The 19335-nt window shown below is 35.9% G+C and overlaps 1 protein-coding gene and 1 pseudogene across 2 annotated transcripts in view; both read right to left on the bottom strand.

The window, feature by feature from the left end:
• Window positions 1-8662, bottom strand: part of KMO (kynurenine 3-monooxygenase) — a 57492-nt gene extending 48830 nt beyond the window's left edge. The window contains exon 1 of the mRNA XM_079106144.1: window positions 8479-8662. Coding sequence (XP_078962270.1) covers window positions 8479-8532 — 54 coding nt within the window. The 5' untranslated portion in view covers window positions 8533-8662. The remainder of the gene's footprint in view (window positions 1-8478) is intronic.
• Window positions 8663-12787: 4125 nt separating this feature from the next.
• LOC306641028 (ubiquitin-conjugating enzyme E2 Q2-like) lies at window positions 12788-15135 on the bottom strand (annotated as a pseudogene). Its single transcript, XR_013766840.1, has 2 exons — window positions 13632-15135; window positions 12788-13518 (listed from the first exon to the last, which is right to left on the bottom strand). The product of XR_013766840.1 is annotated as a ubiquitin-conjugating enzyme E2 Q2-like (transcript).
• Between the last annotated feature and the right edge of the window lie 4200 nt (window positions 15136-19335).

The following is a 19335-nucleotide window of genomic DNA, read 5'->3' as shown; positions in this document are numbered from 1 at the left end:
ACCTAAGTTAGCACTAAGGAGTGGTAGATTTGGCATTGAGATTCAAACATATCCAACCTATTTCTTGGGCATGACCTAATCAACTAGAAGTGTGGCTGAACAGTGTTGAAGATCCAGTTGAGGATGGAGACTGTTGTGGTTTAGATATGAGGTGTCCCGCAAAAGCTCATGTGTAAAACAATGAAAGAAATTTTAGAGGTGAAATAATTGTGTTGGGAAAGCTTTACCCTAATGAGGGCATTACTCTCCTGATAGGGATTAACTGGATGATAACTGCAGGCAGGTAGGGTGTGGTTTTGAGAAGGTGAGTCATTGGGGGAATGCCTTTGGGGTATATATTTTTATCTGTGGTAAGGGGAGTCTCTACTTCCTGGTGTGATGTCCTGAACCACTTTCCTCCACCACATTCTTCCACCATGTGTTCTGCCTTGCCTTCGGCTCCCAGGAATGGAGCTGGATGTCTATGGCCTGAGACCTCTGAAACCATGAGCTCCCAAATAAAATTATCTTCCTTTAATTGTTCTTTTCAGGTCTTTTGGTCATAGCAGTGAAAAAACTAATTACAACAGAGACAATGAATTTATAAATGGCACCAAAATGTGGGGTTATACAATTATTTTCTTGCAACACTGACTTGGATTTTAATGCAGAGGAAGAAGACCTCTGAAATCGAGTAGGAGATTTAGCTAATTGGATGCGATGGAAGGACAATGAAGAAAAGGTGTTGACAATATTGACTGAGTTAATGGACCATCACCACCATGCTGAATAGGTTTGAAGGAAGACAGAGAAGGGCCATTGAACAGTGAGAAGTAGGAGGACTTTAGCAGGAAAAGTATGGCAGAAGTAACTGAATGAGAAAGCTCGAGTGTTAGGGAGTTTTTTAGGAGAGTCTTAGAGCCGACACTGTTACTACAGATGTGACCATTCTGTGAAGTGACAGAGTCTAGGTCAAGGATGTGGGGTGGTAGGTAGGATATAGAGTCTGAAGTCACCAGATGGAAGAGATTGGAAGCACAGAGTTCAAGGAACCGAGGGACTGGGGATCTGGATGGGTCAACAGTGTGAACTTCAATAGTCACTCAGGGTGATGGCATGGGTGGAGGACAGGGAAAAAACTGTGTAAATGCTGAAGTCTTTAGTATTGGAGAGAAGTGTCTGAGAGGCTGATCCCTGACAACAGTGAGGGGAACAGGAGGTGGTGTAAGTAGATGGCACAAGTCTCAAAGAGTCAAGTGATGAACACGTTCCACGCTAACATCTGGTGTGTCTGAAAAGATTAGCACAAATCACTTCCTTTTTTAAAAAACACTTTTAATTGTAGGTGGACACAATACTTTTATTTTATTTTTTTATGTGGTGCTGAGGATTGAGCCCAGTATCTCACATATGTGAGGCAAGAGCTCTCTACCACTGAGCCCCAGACCCAGTAGCCCTAATCCTTCAATCTGATATAACTTCACTTTCTCTTGCTGCCATCATTTCCCCAATAGTAAACAAGCTTTCCCAGCCAAGAATATGACTGGCTCAGTCTGGCACAGAAAACTGAGTATCTTACTATCTTTTTCATCGCCTTCTTCGCTCCAGTCCAGCAGAGACTCTCAGTTGTTATTAATCATCACGCTTTTGATTTCCTTTTCTTAAACACTAGTATCTTCTTAAATCCCTTCCATCCTTAACTCCTTTTTTTTTTTTTTCCTACTTTTGAAAAGTTGCCTCATCTTCCTTACATTTGTGTGTTCAAGAATATGTAGTAAAGGCAGGGCCAGGCTCAGGGATAAGTTTGTATGGAAAAGAAAAACTAAAAGCTTACAGTGAATTTCACATAATAAACTGCTTCCAAAGGCTAAATAGTTATATAATATTTGGGAAAGAAGAAAAAGATACAGGGATTAAAGGATAAAGAGAATATAGACTCCAGAAAGGAAAGAGAAAGTTTGTGAAACTCTGCTTTCTTTCACAGGGTTATAAGCACTAAGTGCTATACTTAGGGTGGTGGGAAGCCGTTCAGGGGAAGGATGTGGATCCAGAGGTAACGTGGTCAGGAGGGTGGGAAGTCCCAGGAGGTTCGCTTAGAACCTGGGTCTCTCATTAGGAAAACAGGCTCAGAAGAAAGGTGAATAGGACACACACGCCACTCTAAAGGGCAGATTATCCGAGAAATCCTAAAGTAAGGAAATGGGCTAGGTGTAGAGAGACTGGGATTCAGAAGTAAGAAATCCATTTACCGATTTCCTGGGCATTTGCCCACAGTAAAAGAATGATATGCAATGCAGCAAACATGATCTCACTGACTAGGTTGAAATATGATCACATCCAAACAGTCGTACCAATGGTCTGCTTTCATATGTTTGCTATGATCCTTTGAGGAGAATTGATTTTATTAATCTGGGGAAAATAGGGCTGGCCCAAATGAAGGGCATGCTTCAGTCCTTTCTAAGACTGGCAAGTACAGTACAAAAACATGCCTCTGCAAAGTTTTTTGTGTATTTGCAATTGGACATGTATTCATAGTCCTTCATGACAGAGAAGGAACTGCAGGTGGTGTGGACACAGTAGAATTAAATCTGATCTTTGATTCATAAAAATATCAAGTGCTGGAGAGGATGAGGTCCAATGAGATTATCTTATGCTTTGCTTGTAATTATCTTGTAAAGCTGAGTCTTCATATATTTGACAAACTAGCAATTTCCCTTCCTGGAATAAGGACAAGAGAAAGTTCTGCTATTTGCATATCAGGAGACATATGACAGAATGTTCCTAATAGCTCTTTTCATAACTGAATGAACAAGAAAAATTAGTGCACACAGCCAAAAGGACCACCACAAAGGAATAGACGAATAAAGTATGGCAGAATCACATGATGAAATGCAATAATATGAATATATCAGCAATACTGTAAGTGAAAAGAGTAAGTCCCAGATGATTTCATACTGCATGATATTCTTATAAAAACAAAACTGAACCATAGATATATCTATGCATCTAATTTGTAAAATATATGTATTCTTTGTATATGTCTATATAATTATATATGATAAAAGTATAAATAAAAAGAGAAAAGAATGACAAACTATTCAGGGCAATGCTTCTAATGGGTGGAGGAGAAGCATAGAGGTTGGAATATGTTAATTTTTGTGTTGAGTGTGGATTTTCAGATGTTAATATAATTAATAAACAAAGCAGTAAATAAAAGCGGTTTATCCAAGGCTAGTCATTATAGAGTGTCAAAGGTTATGATGATTCTTATTCTGTATAATTGAGACTCAAATGATCTAAGAAGAAAAAAATATTTGTATATGCTGTATGTGTTCAGTTAGAAGGGATAGTAATGTGACTAATAATGTAGTTTTTAGACTCTATTTCCATTTCTCACTTTCTGTAAAATGTGCTTAATTGGGAAAAACTGTCAGTACCACTTTAGTTGTTAGACTGGCAAATGGACTAAGACAAAAAGATAAAAATGGAAACAGAAATGTGGTGTGTAAACCATTCTAAGCCCCCACAAACTCTTGGTTGAGGCACAGCTGTGTTCCTTATCCTAAATAAGGAAGAGGTCGGTGGTGGTAGAGAGATTGGGCCGAATTAGACAGGTGGGAGAAATAAAAATTTCCATTAAGGAGAGGAACAATTAAGAGAGTTTCTATATTTGTTTTAAAGCACCAAAAGCCTGCAATGGTAAACTGTTTTGATCACAAAATAATTTGTAAATTAAAGGTTCTACTGATAACCAATCTAGCACATCTGTGTATAAGATGAACTTCAAGCAGAGTCCTTGGTTACGTAATTATGGGTTTACTCAATTAATTATCTCCTTTCTTTTTCAGATTTTTCATACTTCCCTCTTTACAGGTCATGTGCTTTGAACCCATCTTAGTCCATTTTATGGACGTGTCACCAATTTTAAAAAAAATTTGTAAATTTATTTTACATAAATGCAGAGGTATGCTTCTCATGTATTTCACTGTATGGTTTTCTTTTTTTTTTTTTTTTTTTTTGCAGTGCTGGGGATTGAACCCAGGGCCTTATGCATGGAAGGCAAGCACTCTACCAACTGAGCTATATCCCCAGCCCCACTGTATGGTTTTCTGACCCCTCCACCAGTGGTTGTTCAACTTGCCAATGATGATGAGAAAATTATACATATAGTTTGGATTTGAAATGTCTCTGAAAGGTCCATGTATTAAAGTTTTCATTCCCAGTATGTTATTTTGGGGACGTGGTTGAATGTTTAAGAGGTGGGGCCTAGGGGAAGGATTTTAGATCCTTGTGGTTGTAGGACCCAGCCCCTTTTTCCTCTTTTCACTTCCCAGCTGCTATGAGATAAGTGATTTTACTCTGCTATATGCTCTCCACCGTGATCTTCTATCTCATCACAGGCCCAAATGGTCAACTAATCATGGACTGAAACCTCCAAAATGTGAATCAGAATAAACCTTCTGTCTTTGTAAGTTTATTTATCTCAGGTGTTTGTTATAATGACAGAAAGCTAACAAATACACAAAACCTTTTAGTTTATAAATGTTGACCCTAATGGGAAAGGGAAATCATGATTATAAAAATTCATGCATTTCATTCCTCTTTTTGTAATGTCTTAAATTAATCTGAAAATATGATTTTAAACATGTCAACTACTGTTAACTTAATGAAACATAAAACTCTCCCTAAGAATCATAAGGTGTTTCCATGTTTATTATCAAACTTTTTAAAAACTTGTTTACATTTACTGAAATCTGTATTATATCATGGAACTATAATTTGGTCTCTCAATAATGGGATCCTTGGACATATCAGGGTAATGAGAAAAAAATCAGATTAATTCTACTTACTATGTAATAAGCACATAAAAATGTCTTCCTACTTTGTTAGTAACTCTTACACCAGCCAGAATTGCATATGTTATGTCCAGGTCTATTTTATTGTTTAAACTTTACCATAAAGTTTCTGATCTGAAACATTTGCACTTGGTCTCTAAAACCAAGAAGTGATCTTCATGGTCCCTTTTTTGAAAGGTGAACATCCTGCATTCTTTCTGTGGGGATTCTTGGGTTCACTAAGAGCCTTGATCTTTCTCTTGAACTCTATTTCTGACTATAGAATCTGTGTCCTGGGGTGCCTGAGAGGCATCTCTATCTCCTCTATCTATAAATTCCACTTATTCTTATTCAACCTTCTCCCGTATGCCATGTTCATAAACCTTCTTCTCCTTCTGAATTCTATATCTTTCAGATGGCAACAGCATGCACTAATTTACCTACCAGGATGGCTCAGGTGACGTCCAACACCCCTCTCTACCTACAATATACCTAGGTATCATGGCACATTAGTTGCTCCTCTTGAATCTTTTCAAAACAGATCTCCTACTCTCACCTTCTTACATAGGGCCTCCTTACCTTTTGCCTGGACTACTGCAGTGGTGTTCTAATAACCCTCTCTTTCCCCAGTCTCTACCTGTTGCCTCACTAGAACTAAATATGCCACACACTTTTTTTAACTTCATGCCTTTGAATATAGAGTTGTCTTTGCATGAACTATTCTTTCCTGGCATTATGTATTTGGAAAATTTTTACCTTTCCTTCAAGACTCATTCTCAGTGAAGTTTACTTCTTCTCTTTTGAATTACTTTGTCTTTTCTTCTGCAATTCTATAGATGTATATATGTGTAGATGTGTTTTAACATCTCTCACAATGAGCTGAATTACTTGTTTGCATTCTAATCTGACTATCCCAACAGGAATGACATTTACATCAGTCTTTCTGTTTTCGGCACAAACCACAATACCTGATACATAATAAGGCCCTAAAAATTTTAACAAAAATTAAGAAATACAGATAAATATGAATAAAGATACTTCCACAATCTTACCATTAGAGACAACCAATAGTAACATTTGTATGTATATAAAGTATATATTTCTTTTAAAAATTGTAGCAAGCCATATATTTCTTTTCATGATTTTTTTCTCAAAAATGTATGGTATAATGTATCAGAAAATAAATACAAATAAGAATTATATTACATTAATTGTATGCAATGGACTTTTATTTGGATATCCAAGTTATTTTAATTTTTAGCATTATAAACATTTTTTTCTTTTTCTAAAATCCCAGTAAGGAAGTAATCCACCAAATGTCAAATCTGATGAATGGAACAAAAACTCAGCAACTCCTGATCCACACCCTCTTTCTACCTACCTCACTGGCTCTTGGGCCTAGCTACCAGAGAGGAATGAAGGAAAGAGAAGAGGGAATTGAGAAAGCAGAAAGAAGGGAGAAAGAAGAGAGTCTTCAGTGAGTCGGGGAAAGAAATGTGATAGCCTAGACCAGAAGAAATTCTGCTTGATTTTCCTTTGTTTTGTTTCTGGAATAGTTGCAAAGCACGTAAAAGAGATTCAAACTGGTGGGGGCAAGATTATTTTTAGAAGGTTTTGTTATGAGTTTTGATTAGATTCCAGATTTGGTGTTTTAGACAGACCACGTGAAAAACTCTAAATGCTCTTAATTTCTCTTCAGTTGAAGGACAATTGTTTCTCTTAATGCAATGCCATGCGAACAGTGCAGAAACACCATTTGGGGCCAATTTGCCATGAATGTCATTTAGCCATGACAGACTCTAATAGCTATAGCTATGAGACACAAGCTCTCAGTCAAAGCTGAGCTCCTTTGAAGGCCCGTGTATGAAGTGATACTATGATGAGGATGATAGCCATATATTTGTGAGTTCCAATCACATATTTGTTCTCTCTCCCCTTGAAGTTCTGTGACATTTTAAGAGACATCATAAATGCTGCCCAAGTCTTGGACCAACAGCCTTCTAACTGGTCTATCTTCTTACAATTTTCCAATCATTCTCCATATAAAAGCCTGAAGGAACTTTTAAAGTCAGTCATTTTTGCCCCCTAAAATCCTCCCATGGCTTTCCCTTGTAATTGGAATAAAATCTGGATCTTCTTGCCTGGCCTTCCAGATCCTACACTCTCTGATTATGCCAGCTTCTCCAGTCTGACCAGTTGCTCCTTTGGCCTTGTTCTGCTCTTAGAACAGTTGCAGCTTACTGAAGTCCGGGGTTTCTCTTCCATCAGATTCCTGTCACCCAAATGCTCTTTCTCTAGATCTTCCCTGGGTAGTTCCTTCTCATCATTCAGGTTTCTGGACATAAATTCCTTCCTCAGAGAGGCCATCCTTGACCACACTCTAAACAGGTGCCCTCAGGACAACCACATTACCCTGTTTGGATTTCTTTCATAGAGCTCATCCCTACCTGAAATTATTTTACATGTTTTCTTCTTCATTGTTTGCTCACCCTGTATCCCTATTCCTGAAAACGTCGACACACAGTTAAGTACACAATATGATTTCGTTAAATACGTGGATTTTCATTTTGTGTAATAGTTTGATAGAGAAGAATTGGACAGAAGTCTGGTATGAAGCAATAAAAACTTATGTCACAACCGGTGACCCATACAGCATGTGACAACATTCCTTCCCATTTTGAAATTTGGAATCTGAAATATGAAAGGATGGTCTAGCGCTTTGGGGAGAAGGTAATAAAGAAGGCAGAACAAAAGACAAAATTAACATTTATCATATACTGTGTGGCATAAAGATCTATCAGTCTACATAGTCTCATATGGTGTTAAGCCCTCAATAACTTTTTGTTGAATAAATAAATGAGTGAAGGAATGAATACCTATGAGTTAAAGACCTGCAAATGATTTGACCAAAGGTGAAAACAAACATGATTAAATTTTAACTAGTCGGGATGCTTTTATTCTAAAAGAGGTACTCTGCTGAGAGGAGAAAATATTTAGTTTGCAGGAGGCTGCCGCATGTTCAATAGAGAACCCCGACTTTGGTTCATAAGTAAGAAAACAAGAAATCAACACTTTCCTCTTTCCAGGTGTGGACCAAGTCCCAGCATTTTTATCTTATCTGCTTAGGTAAACAGTGAACGCCTCACTCCACCATGCTATGTGCAGCACAGGAACAGCCAAATAAGTCAGGCATCCACGTAGGTATTGTTCCCAATTACTCAAATAACTACCAACCATCCAAAATAATTTAAACATTAATTTCATATTTCTTGACCCTTATTCTCATTAAACAGTATTAACTGTGTTATTAACTACAGTGGAGTCAATGTTTTAATTAAAATGACTATTAAGACTAGTATCTTTATTAAAACATAGTCAAGTTGGGAACAAAATTAACTTTAATTTGCTTTTTTTTTTTTTTTTAATTCTTCACCAAAATGATGAAGGGAAATAGACACTTTTGTATTTAATCAATATAAAACGACATTCCTGGAAAAGAACAAGTTAACAACAATGCTGCATTTAAAACAGGGATATTTAAATATTAGAAAAGTTTTTACAAGAAAATTTACAATCTCTACAAATGATGAATGATAATTATTAAGAGTAATAACAGTTAATATAATAACACCAACAGTAACAATACATCCGAATAGATTCTTACCAAGCCACCACCGATGATAGCTACTCTTTTCCTTTGAATGTCAGATGAGTCCATAATTGCCAAAGCACTTTTCACAACTGATGCTTCTGTCAGTGAAGGAACTCTGTCCTACACCCTGATTTTCTTGGTCTTTATACTGCAGAAATCCCACTATCTCTGTGAACCAACCAAAATGTTTGGTCAGGGCTAAGTTCCCTTGCTAGTATTTAACCCATTGGTAGCCAAAGTCCAATCAGCTCAATTGGAGAAAAAGAGAATTTATTGCAATAACGAAATTTCGAAAGATCCAGCCAAGTGAAGACACTCTCTTTTGTAGAAGACACAGAATTTTTTAAACAGTCTTGTGGTTTTTCTTCCCTTTTTCTATAGCATCTGTTAGTTTCATTTTCATTCATAATTAACTATGAATGGAACTGCCCTTGTCAGAATGTTGTACTTCTCTTACAGAATGAGATGACATGGTATGATGACATGACTGGTGTAACTCTACATTGTGTACAACCAGAAGAATAAGAAGTTATACTCCAAATATGTGTGATGTGTCAAAGTGCATTCTACTGTCATGTATAATTATAACAAATTTTAAAAAAGAAAAAAATAAGATGGCATGGTTTTATAATTTATCCATGAGTTATTTAATTGATTTTATAATTTATCCATGAATTATTCTTATAATTAAGGCACCAGGATACTATGGATTCTTTAGTAGAAGCTAACAGGAAAAATTATTTTCCCAGTCTTATTTAATATATTCCTATACAAGATTTTCAGTTGTGTAATTGACTGTACTTCACATCTTATCATCTACCTACTCTTTTCTCTTTTTCACCTCATGTGAGATGTATATTATTTGCTTTTTGTACATATTTGCAAGATGCAATGTTTTCTGGAACATTGTATGAGATAAGAACATAAAGAAAGATGCTTTTTCACTTCCTGGTGAGAGTACAAAAAAAATTCAAAATGATTTTTTTTCTTTCATAGGGTCTGAAATGAAACCCGATTCAATAGTGACCTCTTGTGGATAAGTATGGTTAGAGTTACTGACAAACTTGTTTGGTAGGTATTTTTATTTTTTATTTCGAATAGGTGATAGGTTTACATGGTATGGAATTCAAGACCAAAAAGGGCATTCGGCAAAAAATAATTCTTCTCCTAACCCTGTCTCTTTGGCAGCCTATTTTCCCTGCCCAGAAACAATCAACAGGCAGTTGTTTGGGTGTGTGAATTTTCCCTACTCCTCTACAAGCTTATTTTCTCTCTCCCTTCCCTCTCTGTCTTCCCTTTCCTCCTTGCTCACACTCTTGCCCTCATTATCTTCCCTCCTTTCTTTCTAAAATATAATGAGTAGTAAATTTAAGACCTTTTTCACATTCTATTTTTTCAATTTATAACATACAGTTCAAGAATTCTTCAATATCAATTTATAGAAAATATTTTTAAAAGCTTTTAAAAATTATACACTGTAACACAAAATAGTACATAAAACACAATGTAAAGTACAAAACACAAATGTAAAGTATAATAACTTTCTGTCAAGCAAGTACCTAATGTAACTACCATTTAAGTCCAGAAAGTACATCACCCACATCCTAGAAGTCTGTGTCCAATTGCTGATCATTTCTCATTCATAAAAGTTAGCAATATTTCAACTTTATTACTTCCTTGCTATTATTTATGATTGTAGTAGCATGCATTAATCTCTAAAATAGTTTTGCTTTTTTAAATACTTTGCTATAAATGAATTCCTACTGGTTTTTGGTTTTTTATTTTTTGCAACTTGCTTCTTTTTCTGAATATTATGCTTCTTATGATTCACCTGTATTGTTACACATGGCTCTAGTTCATTCATTTTTATTGTCCTATGCTACTTTTCCATTCCATTGTTGATGGACACTTATGTTTCCAATTTTTAATAACACAAATAAAGCTGCAGCATATATATAAGTATCCTTGGGATTTATATGCTGGTTATGCAGTTTTTAACCTTCCGAAGTACACAAAGTTAAATTCCAAAATAGTGTACTGATTTTTACTTGACAAGGTATTTAGAAGTTTTCCTTCTGCCATATTATACCAACAGGTATACTACTGGAATTTTTAGTTTTTGCTAGTCTGATGGGTGTGGACTGTACCTTGCTGTCTTCTTAATTTGAAATAATAATTAATGAAATTCATTAATGAAGCTGATAATAAAGTTGAACTCCTACCTTTTTTTTCAATTTTGTTTTCTTCTTTTGCATTTAGTACTCTTTTTTGGTGAGGAGATGTCTTCGAAAATTTTTCATTGGATAGGAGTTTTTTTGTTTATATACATATGTTGCAAATACTTTCTTTTGTGCTGTTTTGCCTTTTTGCTTTCTCAACAGGGTCTTTTAATTGAAAGATATACTTAATTTAAACATACTTAAGTTTATCAGTCTTTTCCTTTGTGATTATAATTTTTAACATAATGTTTTCCAAATATTTTATAGTCTTGAGGTCATGAAGATATTCTTCCATGTTGTCTTCTGAGAGATTTTTAACTTATGTTTCATCTTAGATCTATAATAAACATGGGATTAGTATTTATGTATGTTGTGATATGAAGCCCAAAATTGATTTTCTTCTTTAAATGAATACTCAATATTCCCAGCATTACTAAATGAAAGGCTTCCCTTTCCTCACGACTACCTTTATTGCAGGTACAGTGTTCACATATGTGTGAGTCTGGTTCTAGTTTTCTATTCTATTTTATTCCATCTAGTCTATTCTTAGCTAAGCCAATGCCTATTCCACAGCCTCATTATGATAGCTTTAAAATAAAATATTTTAAAATCAAGTCTATTATCTTTATCTTTGAACTTGAGTCTGGTTTTCTGTAGTTTCACTAAGACATATCCAGGTAAAGATTTCTTCGTATGAATCTGATTAGGGAATCATTGGGTTTCTTAAATATGGATCAGTTTCTTTCAACAGTTCCAGAATACTCTCAGCCACTAACTTTTCAAATATTATTTAGTGTTCCGTGTCTCATTCTTTTATGTATATTTTTCTCCTATGTTCTTTTGTTCTTCATTATGGCTAGTTTCTTTTAACGTATTACTCAATTTACCATTCACTTTTCTGCTGAGTCTTATTAGCTGACAACTTCTATATTGATTCTTTTGGTTTTGTTTTTTTCTCCCTCCGTGCAGGATATCAAACTCAGGGCCTCTCACCTACTAGGCAAGTGCACTACCACTGAGCTACACCCCCAACCCAGTTCTTCATTTTGATTTTTGGAATTTTCAGTCCTGGAACTTTTATTTGGTTCTTTTCCATAAATACTAAATTGCTTTTAGTTTTCTGTGGTCTTGCTAAAATTCTCAACCTTGTGTTGTGTTTTGTTACTGATTGCCTTATGGTCTGTGTCTGATAATTCCTATTGTGGATTTGTTTTGATGGTTATTTATTTATCTTCTTGTAGGTACTCATGTTATCTACTTTCCATGTCAGTATTTTAAATTCAGTGCTCAAAATTATGTTTCAAAAAAAAATTTTAGGTAGTTTGAAGCTTAAGACACCAGAATTAGCTTTAGAAATGATTTATTTTTGTTTTTGCCATATGCCTGTGGGTGATTCAGTACTTATTCAGTGAGTAATATCAGTGAAGTTTATCTGTCTCTGGAATAGTTGTTCCTTTGGTATCTTTATAACCTATTTGAGATTAATTATTGGCTAAAATACAATATACCAAAAAAAAAAAAATACTTGAGGTAAAAGAGATTGATAAGGAATCATGCAATCTGTACAGCTACTCTGTAAACAATGTGCTAATAGACTGATAGGTAATGATTACTATCACTTTGGTACTAAGTCCTGGCTCTTTTTTTTAAAATTTTTAAATGGTTCTTTATTCATAAACTTGATGCAAGTTTACAAAATTTACTGTACATTGCCAAATAAATCTGCAATGAAAAACAAAATCCAAAAAGAAAGCATGCCAAATGTGCAGCTGTCAATCTGCTAGCTATCAGGATATTAAAGAATTCAATAATGTACTCGAGATTTCCTTAGGCTTAAGGAACTTTAATGCTTTAAAGAATTCTGCCTTGTCACTTGTTATCTGAGCAACTGACAATCAGAGCTTTATATAAATGTAACCAAGTGAGCAAGAATGCCAGAAAATCTTTATCTACTATCCTAACCAAATTAAAATCAAAAGAAACACAATAATGCATAAGTGCCAAATCTCTTGAATAGGGTTTAGAGTTAAAAACTGAATCTTAAAGCAAATGCATAAGAAATGCATTTGAACTTTGAAACTGGTTTGTGCAGAAAAAAAAATGTGCTTCTGGGTTTCTTTTAAAAAGTGCTTAATAACTAGAATTTATTTTTAAATCAAACTTGGGTTTATTAAAAAAAAAGTCTCTCACCAACCAAACAGGACTGATTCATGTAAGGCAATAAAATGGAGAGTACATTGATTTGAGTCAGGTTTTACAAAAGAATTAAGAGATCCTATTAGTCTTTTGGTTGTAAAAGCCATTGCCATGACAACAAAAATTTTAAGAATCTCCAAATCAGGTATCCTTTTGTACTTAACTATATAGCTTTTTTCCTCAAGGAAGTCTGTCTTCATGCCAATCACTTTATAAGTTTATTAGTTTACAAATAATTGCAACATCCCATTAATAAAATGGAAAGGTAAAATGACTTAGTATTTTAAATAACTTCAAGTTCTATAGTGTGGCTCTTCTTCGTAAGAAATATTGAACCAACAAGAAGCAGATTCAGCCCAGCAAGACTCTGCTGCCCCAGTGGAAATTACTACTCACAAGCCTTAAGTGGCACTGCCTTACTTTGCTTTGCCTAAAAAGTACAATTCAAGTAAGAGCATACCTTCAGGAAACAGTTCATATCTTCATATAGTCATAAAACATGTTTAACAATTTAATGAGTAAATTTCCTTGTCATTACGTTGGCAATATCATAAAATGGTTTTAGGCCTTAAAAAGGCTGTGGTTTAGAAGACTTAAAATTTTCTGAATCTATATTGAACATTGATTAAAGTTTTACCTTTTTTTTTTTTTTTTTTTTGGGTGCTGGGGATCGAACCCAGGGCCTTGTGCTTACAAGGCAAGCACTCTACCGACTGAGCTATCTCCCCAGCCCCCTGATTAAAGTTTTACTGGCTCTAAATGGAACAGTATTTTGCAAATCCTCGTAACCCATGGACTCAACATAGGAAAGTCACTGCCAAGTTGCAACTGCAGTAACCTGATGCTGACTTGCCTGCTTAAAAGATTTCTCTTTTCAAGAAAAAGAGATAAGGAGTGGCCAGTAAGTGTATTTTTCAGGAAAATACAGTAAAGGCCCCACTGCTCAATCCAAGATAACTAAAGTGAGCAAAATGAAATGGCTGTAACTTATACTGAATGTCAGTTGACAGATTATCCACTAAAATATCTATTAGCTAACATCTTCGGTACTGCTGTTATAGGGGCATTCAAAGCTTGTATCTGCATGTTGGGAAGATTTTCTTTAAAGCAACATTGGTCCAAACATATGAGAGTCAAAATATTTTAGCCATCTTCCTTTGGAGGAGTGTACCAGCCATTTTTCTCATGTATCTGTACAATGGAATTATAGGACTGTTGGGCTCTTGCTAGATTATATTGATTCTTATTTGCTCCAAACTGCACTCTGGCCTTGCCTTTGACTAAGGTGGCATTTATTTGCATGATGATCGATTCCATTGAATAGGCACTGCTCCAGTCCTGTTTTGTGAGAAGTTCTATACATAATGCTCCTCCACCCAACACATACCCTCCTGAGAGAACAGGTAATACCACTCGAACAAATAGAGGATCAAAGGGAAAGTTATCCTTAAAAGAGAAGTTAAGCAAAATGTATTCTATGCCTTCTTTTTCTTTTAAGATCTGAAGATCACTGTGCAACCGACTATGAGGGTCGAACCTTCTGCAGTTTAACATGCCAATCATATAAACTGTCATTTATGAGTTCCACTGAATAAATCCCTGTTTTATAACTCTGTGATCTGTATATGTCCTGAGCTCTTTCATAAGTCTATCTGAAGCTTGCACTGACCCAGACACCGCACCATTTGAATGGTCCTGCCTTTGAGTCTTCCTAATTTTCTCTAATATTGCCAAATTTTCTTTTTCAATTCCTTCATCCTCTGACTTTTTCCCACTAATAGGCTCTTCTTCCTTCATCTCATAATGATCCAAGTCTTCTATATCTTTGGCCATCTCTTCTTCCTCCTCCTCTTCTGAAGTCACTTCTGTTATTCCATTCTGACCCGTGGGTAGTGGATGATCTAGCATCTCAACATGCAGGTGCTTAGGAAGGTTATATAATCTGCAGAGTTCACATATCAACCACTTCAACTGCTGACGAAGCGAACTGTTGTTCTTAGTATCTTCTAGACGTTGCAGAACCGATGTCAGAGTTGGGTCATCGGAGTCCACCAACCATATTGGTGAAGAAGATGGGTAAGATTCCGTGACGCTGCAGTGCAGTGTGAGCGGCGGCTGCGGTGAGTGCGGGAAACCCGGCGGCGCCGGCGGCGGTACCAGGAACTGGCAGTGCAGTTCGTCCAGCTTCCAGCTGACGATGCGGAATCGCACGAGCCAGGAACTTCAGCTCGGTCTTGAGCCCTGACACGGACATCTTCCCCTCATCTCCGGCCGGAGGGTTGCGGAAGGGGAGCTGGGCGCGGCTCCGCCTCTCCCCGCCGCCGCCACCCACGTCGGAGCGCGGCTGGAAAATGGCGAGGGGCGCGAGGCCTCAGTGCGCAGCTGTATGGCAGCCCGAGCGGTCGCTCCCTTTGTGACCGACTCCAGCCTAAGTCCTGGCTCTTTTTGAGACAAGAACTAAAGTTCCATCTTGGGATAGATAAAAATATATTATTATCTCTCATTTTTCCCAGTTGCTGTAACAAGGAGAGTCAGTAACACCTGACTATATTCCAGTGGTAACAATTTTCAAATCTCATCTTGCTTTCTGTTTGTTTTTGACAATTCAGATCTAAGTGAGGGCTGGGATGTGGCTCAGTGGGAGAACACTTGTCGGTAATGCATGATGCTCTGGTTTGAACCCCAGCACTGAAAAAAAAAATCTTCAATGGAGTCTGAGTTAATAATCAAATCATTGGATTTGATATTCTGTGGGTTGGAAGAAGAAGAAATAATTAACTTTCTGTATAAGGTTAGACAAGTGAAACGAATATGGGTGGAACACAGTTAAGGACTTTCAGAAATTGAAAGATAACATGAAGTACTTGCTAAGAGAAAAGGCAGCAAAAGTTTGAACAAAGTTTAATGATTATGAAGTTACAAGGTGACCCTGGCTATTTATTCCTCTCTTCTTCCTAATAAGTCATGCAGGAAGCATTACCTTGGAGGAACCCTACGAAGATCAAGGTCACCACCCCTTCTTTCTCCAGAGGACTTTCCTGGGGGGAGAGCAGAACTGATCATTTAGTTTCCTGCCCGCTCCCAGCCTCTGAGCCTGAAGAACTTGAGGCTGTAAAACAAGTTAGGAAAATACAGGGTAACCTGTGTTAATAGCATCAAACAAATTGTCTTATTTAGGATTCAATAATTTGTTAATTCCTAAAACAGGTGCTTTATTAACATCAGAATAACTCCAAGAGGAGCTTACTTTACATCAATCACTGAATCCTTCCATGTTTCTACCCACATTCATACATTTAACAAAACAGCCTTACTGGGAATAATAAAATATACAAAAATTTACAATTTCGAAAAGGAATAAATAATATATACTCTTGTTTAGTCATTCTCATATTGTTGACAGTGACAGAATATCATCTCACTGATGAACTTGGCTTGCTCAATAATTGTTTACTCAACTGATCAGGTTCTTTATACTTGTAGCCTCCACCAGGAATGCTCTTTGTCTTTACAGGACTGGCTCTCATCCTTTAGATCTCAGCTGAAATGCAGTGTTCTTACCACGTCTGAAAGAAGCATCCCCTCCATCATTGTTTAGACTTCTTATTTCTTTGCTATGTTTATTATTGTATTAAACTACCTGGTTATTTGATTAACAAATAGAAATTGTGGAAGAAAGTGGAAATCAGAGAAGAAAGTGGATAGACTCAGGATTTAATTTTGAGATAGAAAAGCCAGGAGTTGTTGGTAAAATTGGCATAATGTATGTGTGTGTTTGGGGAATGGGGTCAGTGTTCAGAAATCAAGGAAGATTCATAGATTTTTAAATGGAAGACTGGGGAAGAGGTGCCAATCAAGATTTGATATTTGGGATAATTGAAATGTGAGTATTGAGTTAGATAACTAAATAGAGATAGTAATTATACAATTGGATATGTGACTCAAGCTAGGAGTCTAGGCTTGAAAGATAGGTTTGGTACCATCAGTTCGTTAGCATAAAGACTGGTACTATACATCAGGCAGACAATAACCAAAATAAAACTGGTATAGAAATATCAATATCTAGAAAAGAATTTAACAATAGGAACAACAGGAATAAAGAAGGATATTGCCCAATGAAGAGAGAATTGATCTATGAAAAAATCATAAATTTATGTTCATTAAAGTATTGTGTGTAATAGTAAAAAAAAAATGCCCTTCCTTAAGAAACTAATAAATAAAATATTTACTATCCACACAATAAAATATGATTAAATGAAGAAGATCATGGAGCCAGATGTGGTGGCTTACGCCTTTGATCCTAGCTATTCAGGAGGCCGAGGCAGGAGGATTTCTAGTTTGAGTCAGTGCAATCAACATAGTGAGACTCCACCTTACCTCTAAAAAACAGAGTTCACTTACAGAACAATAAAACTTTAAAGTAAAAATTTAAAACTATTTTTTTGTATACCAGTAAATGAAGCACAAAATACACAGGTGAGGTGAACTGAAAGTATACAAAATAATGAGAGCTACTGGGAACACAGGGAAGAAAATATCATTCCATTACTAGTAATGTTTTAATTTACAAAGGTATGAAGCAATTAAGTCAAAATATAAGCATTTCCTAGGAAATAATAGTAGTTAACAGTAAAGTTTTATTTCTGTGACTCCATGTCAAAACAATGACAAAGATAATATTTTTACAATTAACTTGCAAGTGTTTGTCTTTTAAAGGTGGAAAGTATAAACATTGGGGTTAGGTGGCTTACTGTTTGCTAACACTATTCTTTATGATTCTGATCTTTTTATTTTTACAGACTGTACTTTGATTTATTGTACACAAATGGGGTACAACTTTTCATTTCTATGGTTGCACACAATGTAGATTCACATCATCCGTGTAATCATACGTGTACATAGGGTAATAATGTCTGTTTCAGTCCACTGTCTTTCCTTCCCCCACCCCATCCCACCCCATCCCACCCCATTTCCCTCTATATCATCCAAAGTTCCTTCATTCTTTTCTTACCCCCATACAACCCCCACTGTTATGTATCAGAGAAAACATTCAGCCTTTGGTTTTGGGGGAATTGGCTTATTTCACTTAGCATGATATTCTCCAACTCCATCCATTTACCAGTGAATCCTATAATTTTATTCTTCTTTATGGCTGAGTAGTATTCCATTTTGTATATATACCACAGTTTCTTTATCCATTCATCAATTGAAGGGCATCTAGGTTGTACCACAATCTAGCTATTGTGATTGAGCAGCTATAAACATTGATGTGGCTGTGTTATTGTAGTATGCTGATTTTAAGTCCTTTGAGTATATAGGCCAAGAAGTGGGATAGCTGGGTCAAATGGTGGTTCCATTCCAAGTGTTTATGGAATCTCCATACTGCTTTCCAGATGGGTGCACTAATTTGCAACTCCACCAGCAATATATGAGTGTGCCTTTTTCCCCACATCCATGCCAACATTTGTTATTGCTGGTGTTGATAATAGTCATTCTAATTGGAGTTAGATGAAATCTTAGGGTGGTTTTGATTTGCATTTCTCTAATTATTAGAGATAATGAGCACTTTTTCATATATTTGTTGATCACCTGTAAATCTTGTGTGATTCTGATTTTTTTATTCTGACCTTTCAACAACTAATTCTTAGTTTCACTTTCTCATCAAGTAGATCCCCCAAATCCAATCACTAGTTGACAGAAGGAAGAGATACCAAGGTAAAGAATTTGTAAGGGTTCTAAGGAGTGTTTTGATTGTAGTTCAACTATTAGTCTCTTATTTAGGTTTTTAATATTTTAAATATGTGAATCAAATTCTTAAGTCACCAAATTACATAAACAATGTTACCAAGAGGTTTGACAGAGTCACTGGTTCATAAAGTTGGCTTTGCAGGTTTCAGACTTTTAACATCTGGACATCATCCAATGGTTCTTTTTCTTTTTTAACTATCATCTGGTTCCTAGCAATAGAAGAAAAGATAAAATTGTCGTTTAGATGTAATTTTATATCAGTTGTTGCTCTTCTGTCATAATCTATTATATTAAAACAATGTCTTTTTTAAATTTGCAAATGTATACATTAGTCAAAAAATAGAGAATCTAAATACGAAAAAAAAAAAAAAATTCAAGACCATCTGTGATTGTGGATATCTTCCTTACTACATTTAAAAAAAAAGAGGTCTGAGAGTTGCTTGCGAAGAAGAGACTCCAAAATGAAAACTTAAAAAAAATGAGTGTCTTCATTGGTGGGATTAGGAATAATTATTTCATTCTCTACATTTTGCTGCACTTTCCAAAAGTTTCTATTAGGAAGATGTGTTCTGGAAAGACAAAAGTGAGTTCCAAAAGGAAGAACGTGTCATGAGCGATTAGACGATAAATAAAATAATAAATATTTCTTTCTAGGATATTTTATCAACCAAACATTAACTGATTCATCAGCTACAACTCTCGCCTT

Source organism: Sciurus vulgaris (genome assembly GCF_902686455.1).
Source record: "Sciurus vulgaris genome assembly, chromosome: 12".
In the NCBI taxonomy this organism is placed as follows: Eukaryota; Metazoa; Chordata; class Mammalia; order Rodentia; family Sciuridae; genus Sciurus; species Sciurus vulgaris.
This window is presented reverse-complemented; position numbering and strand designations above follow the sequence as displayed.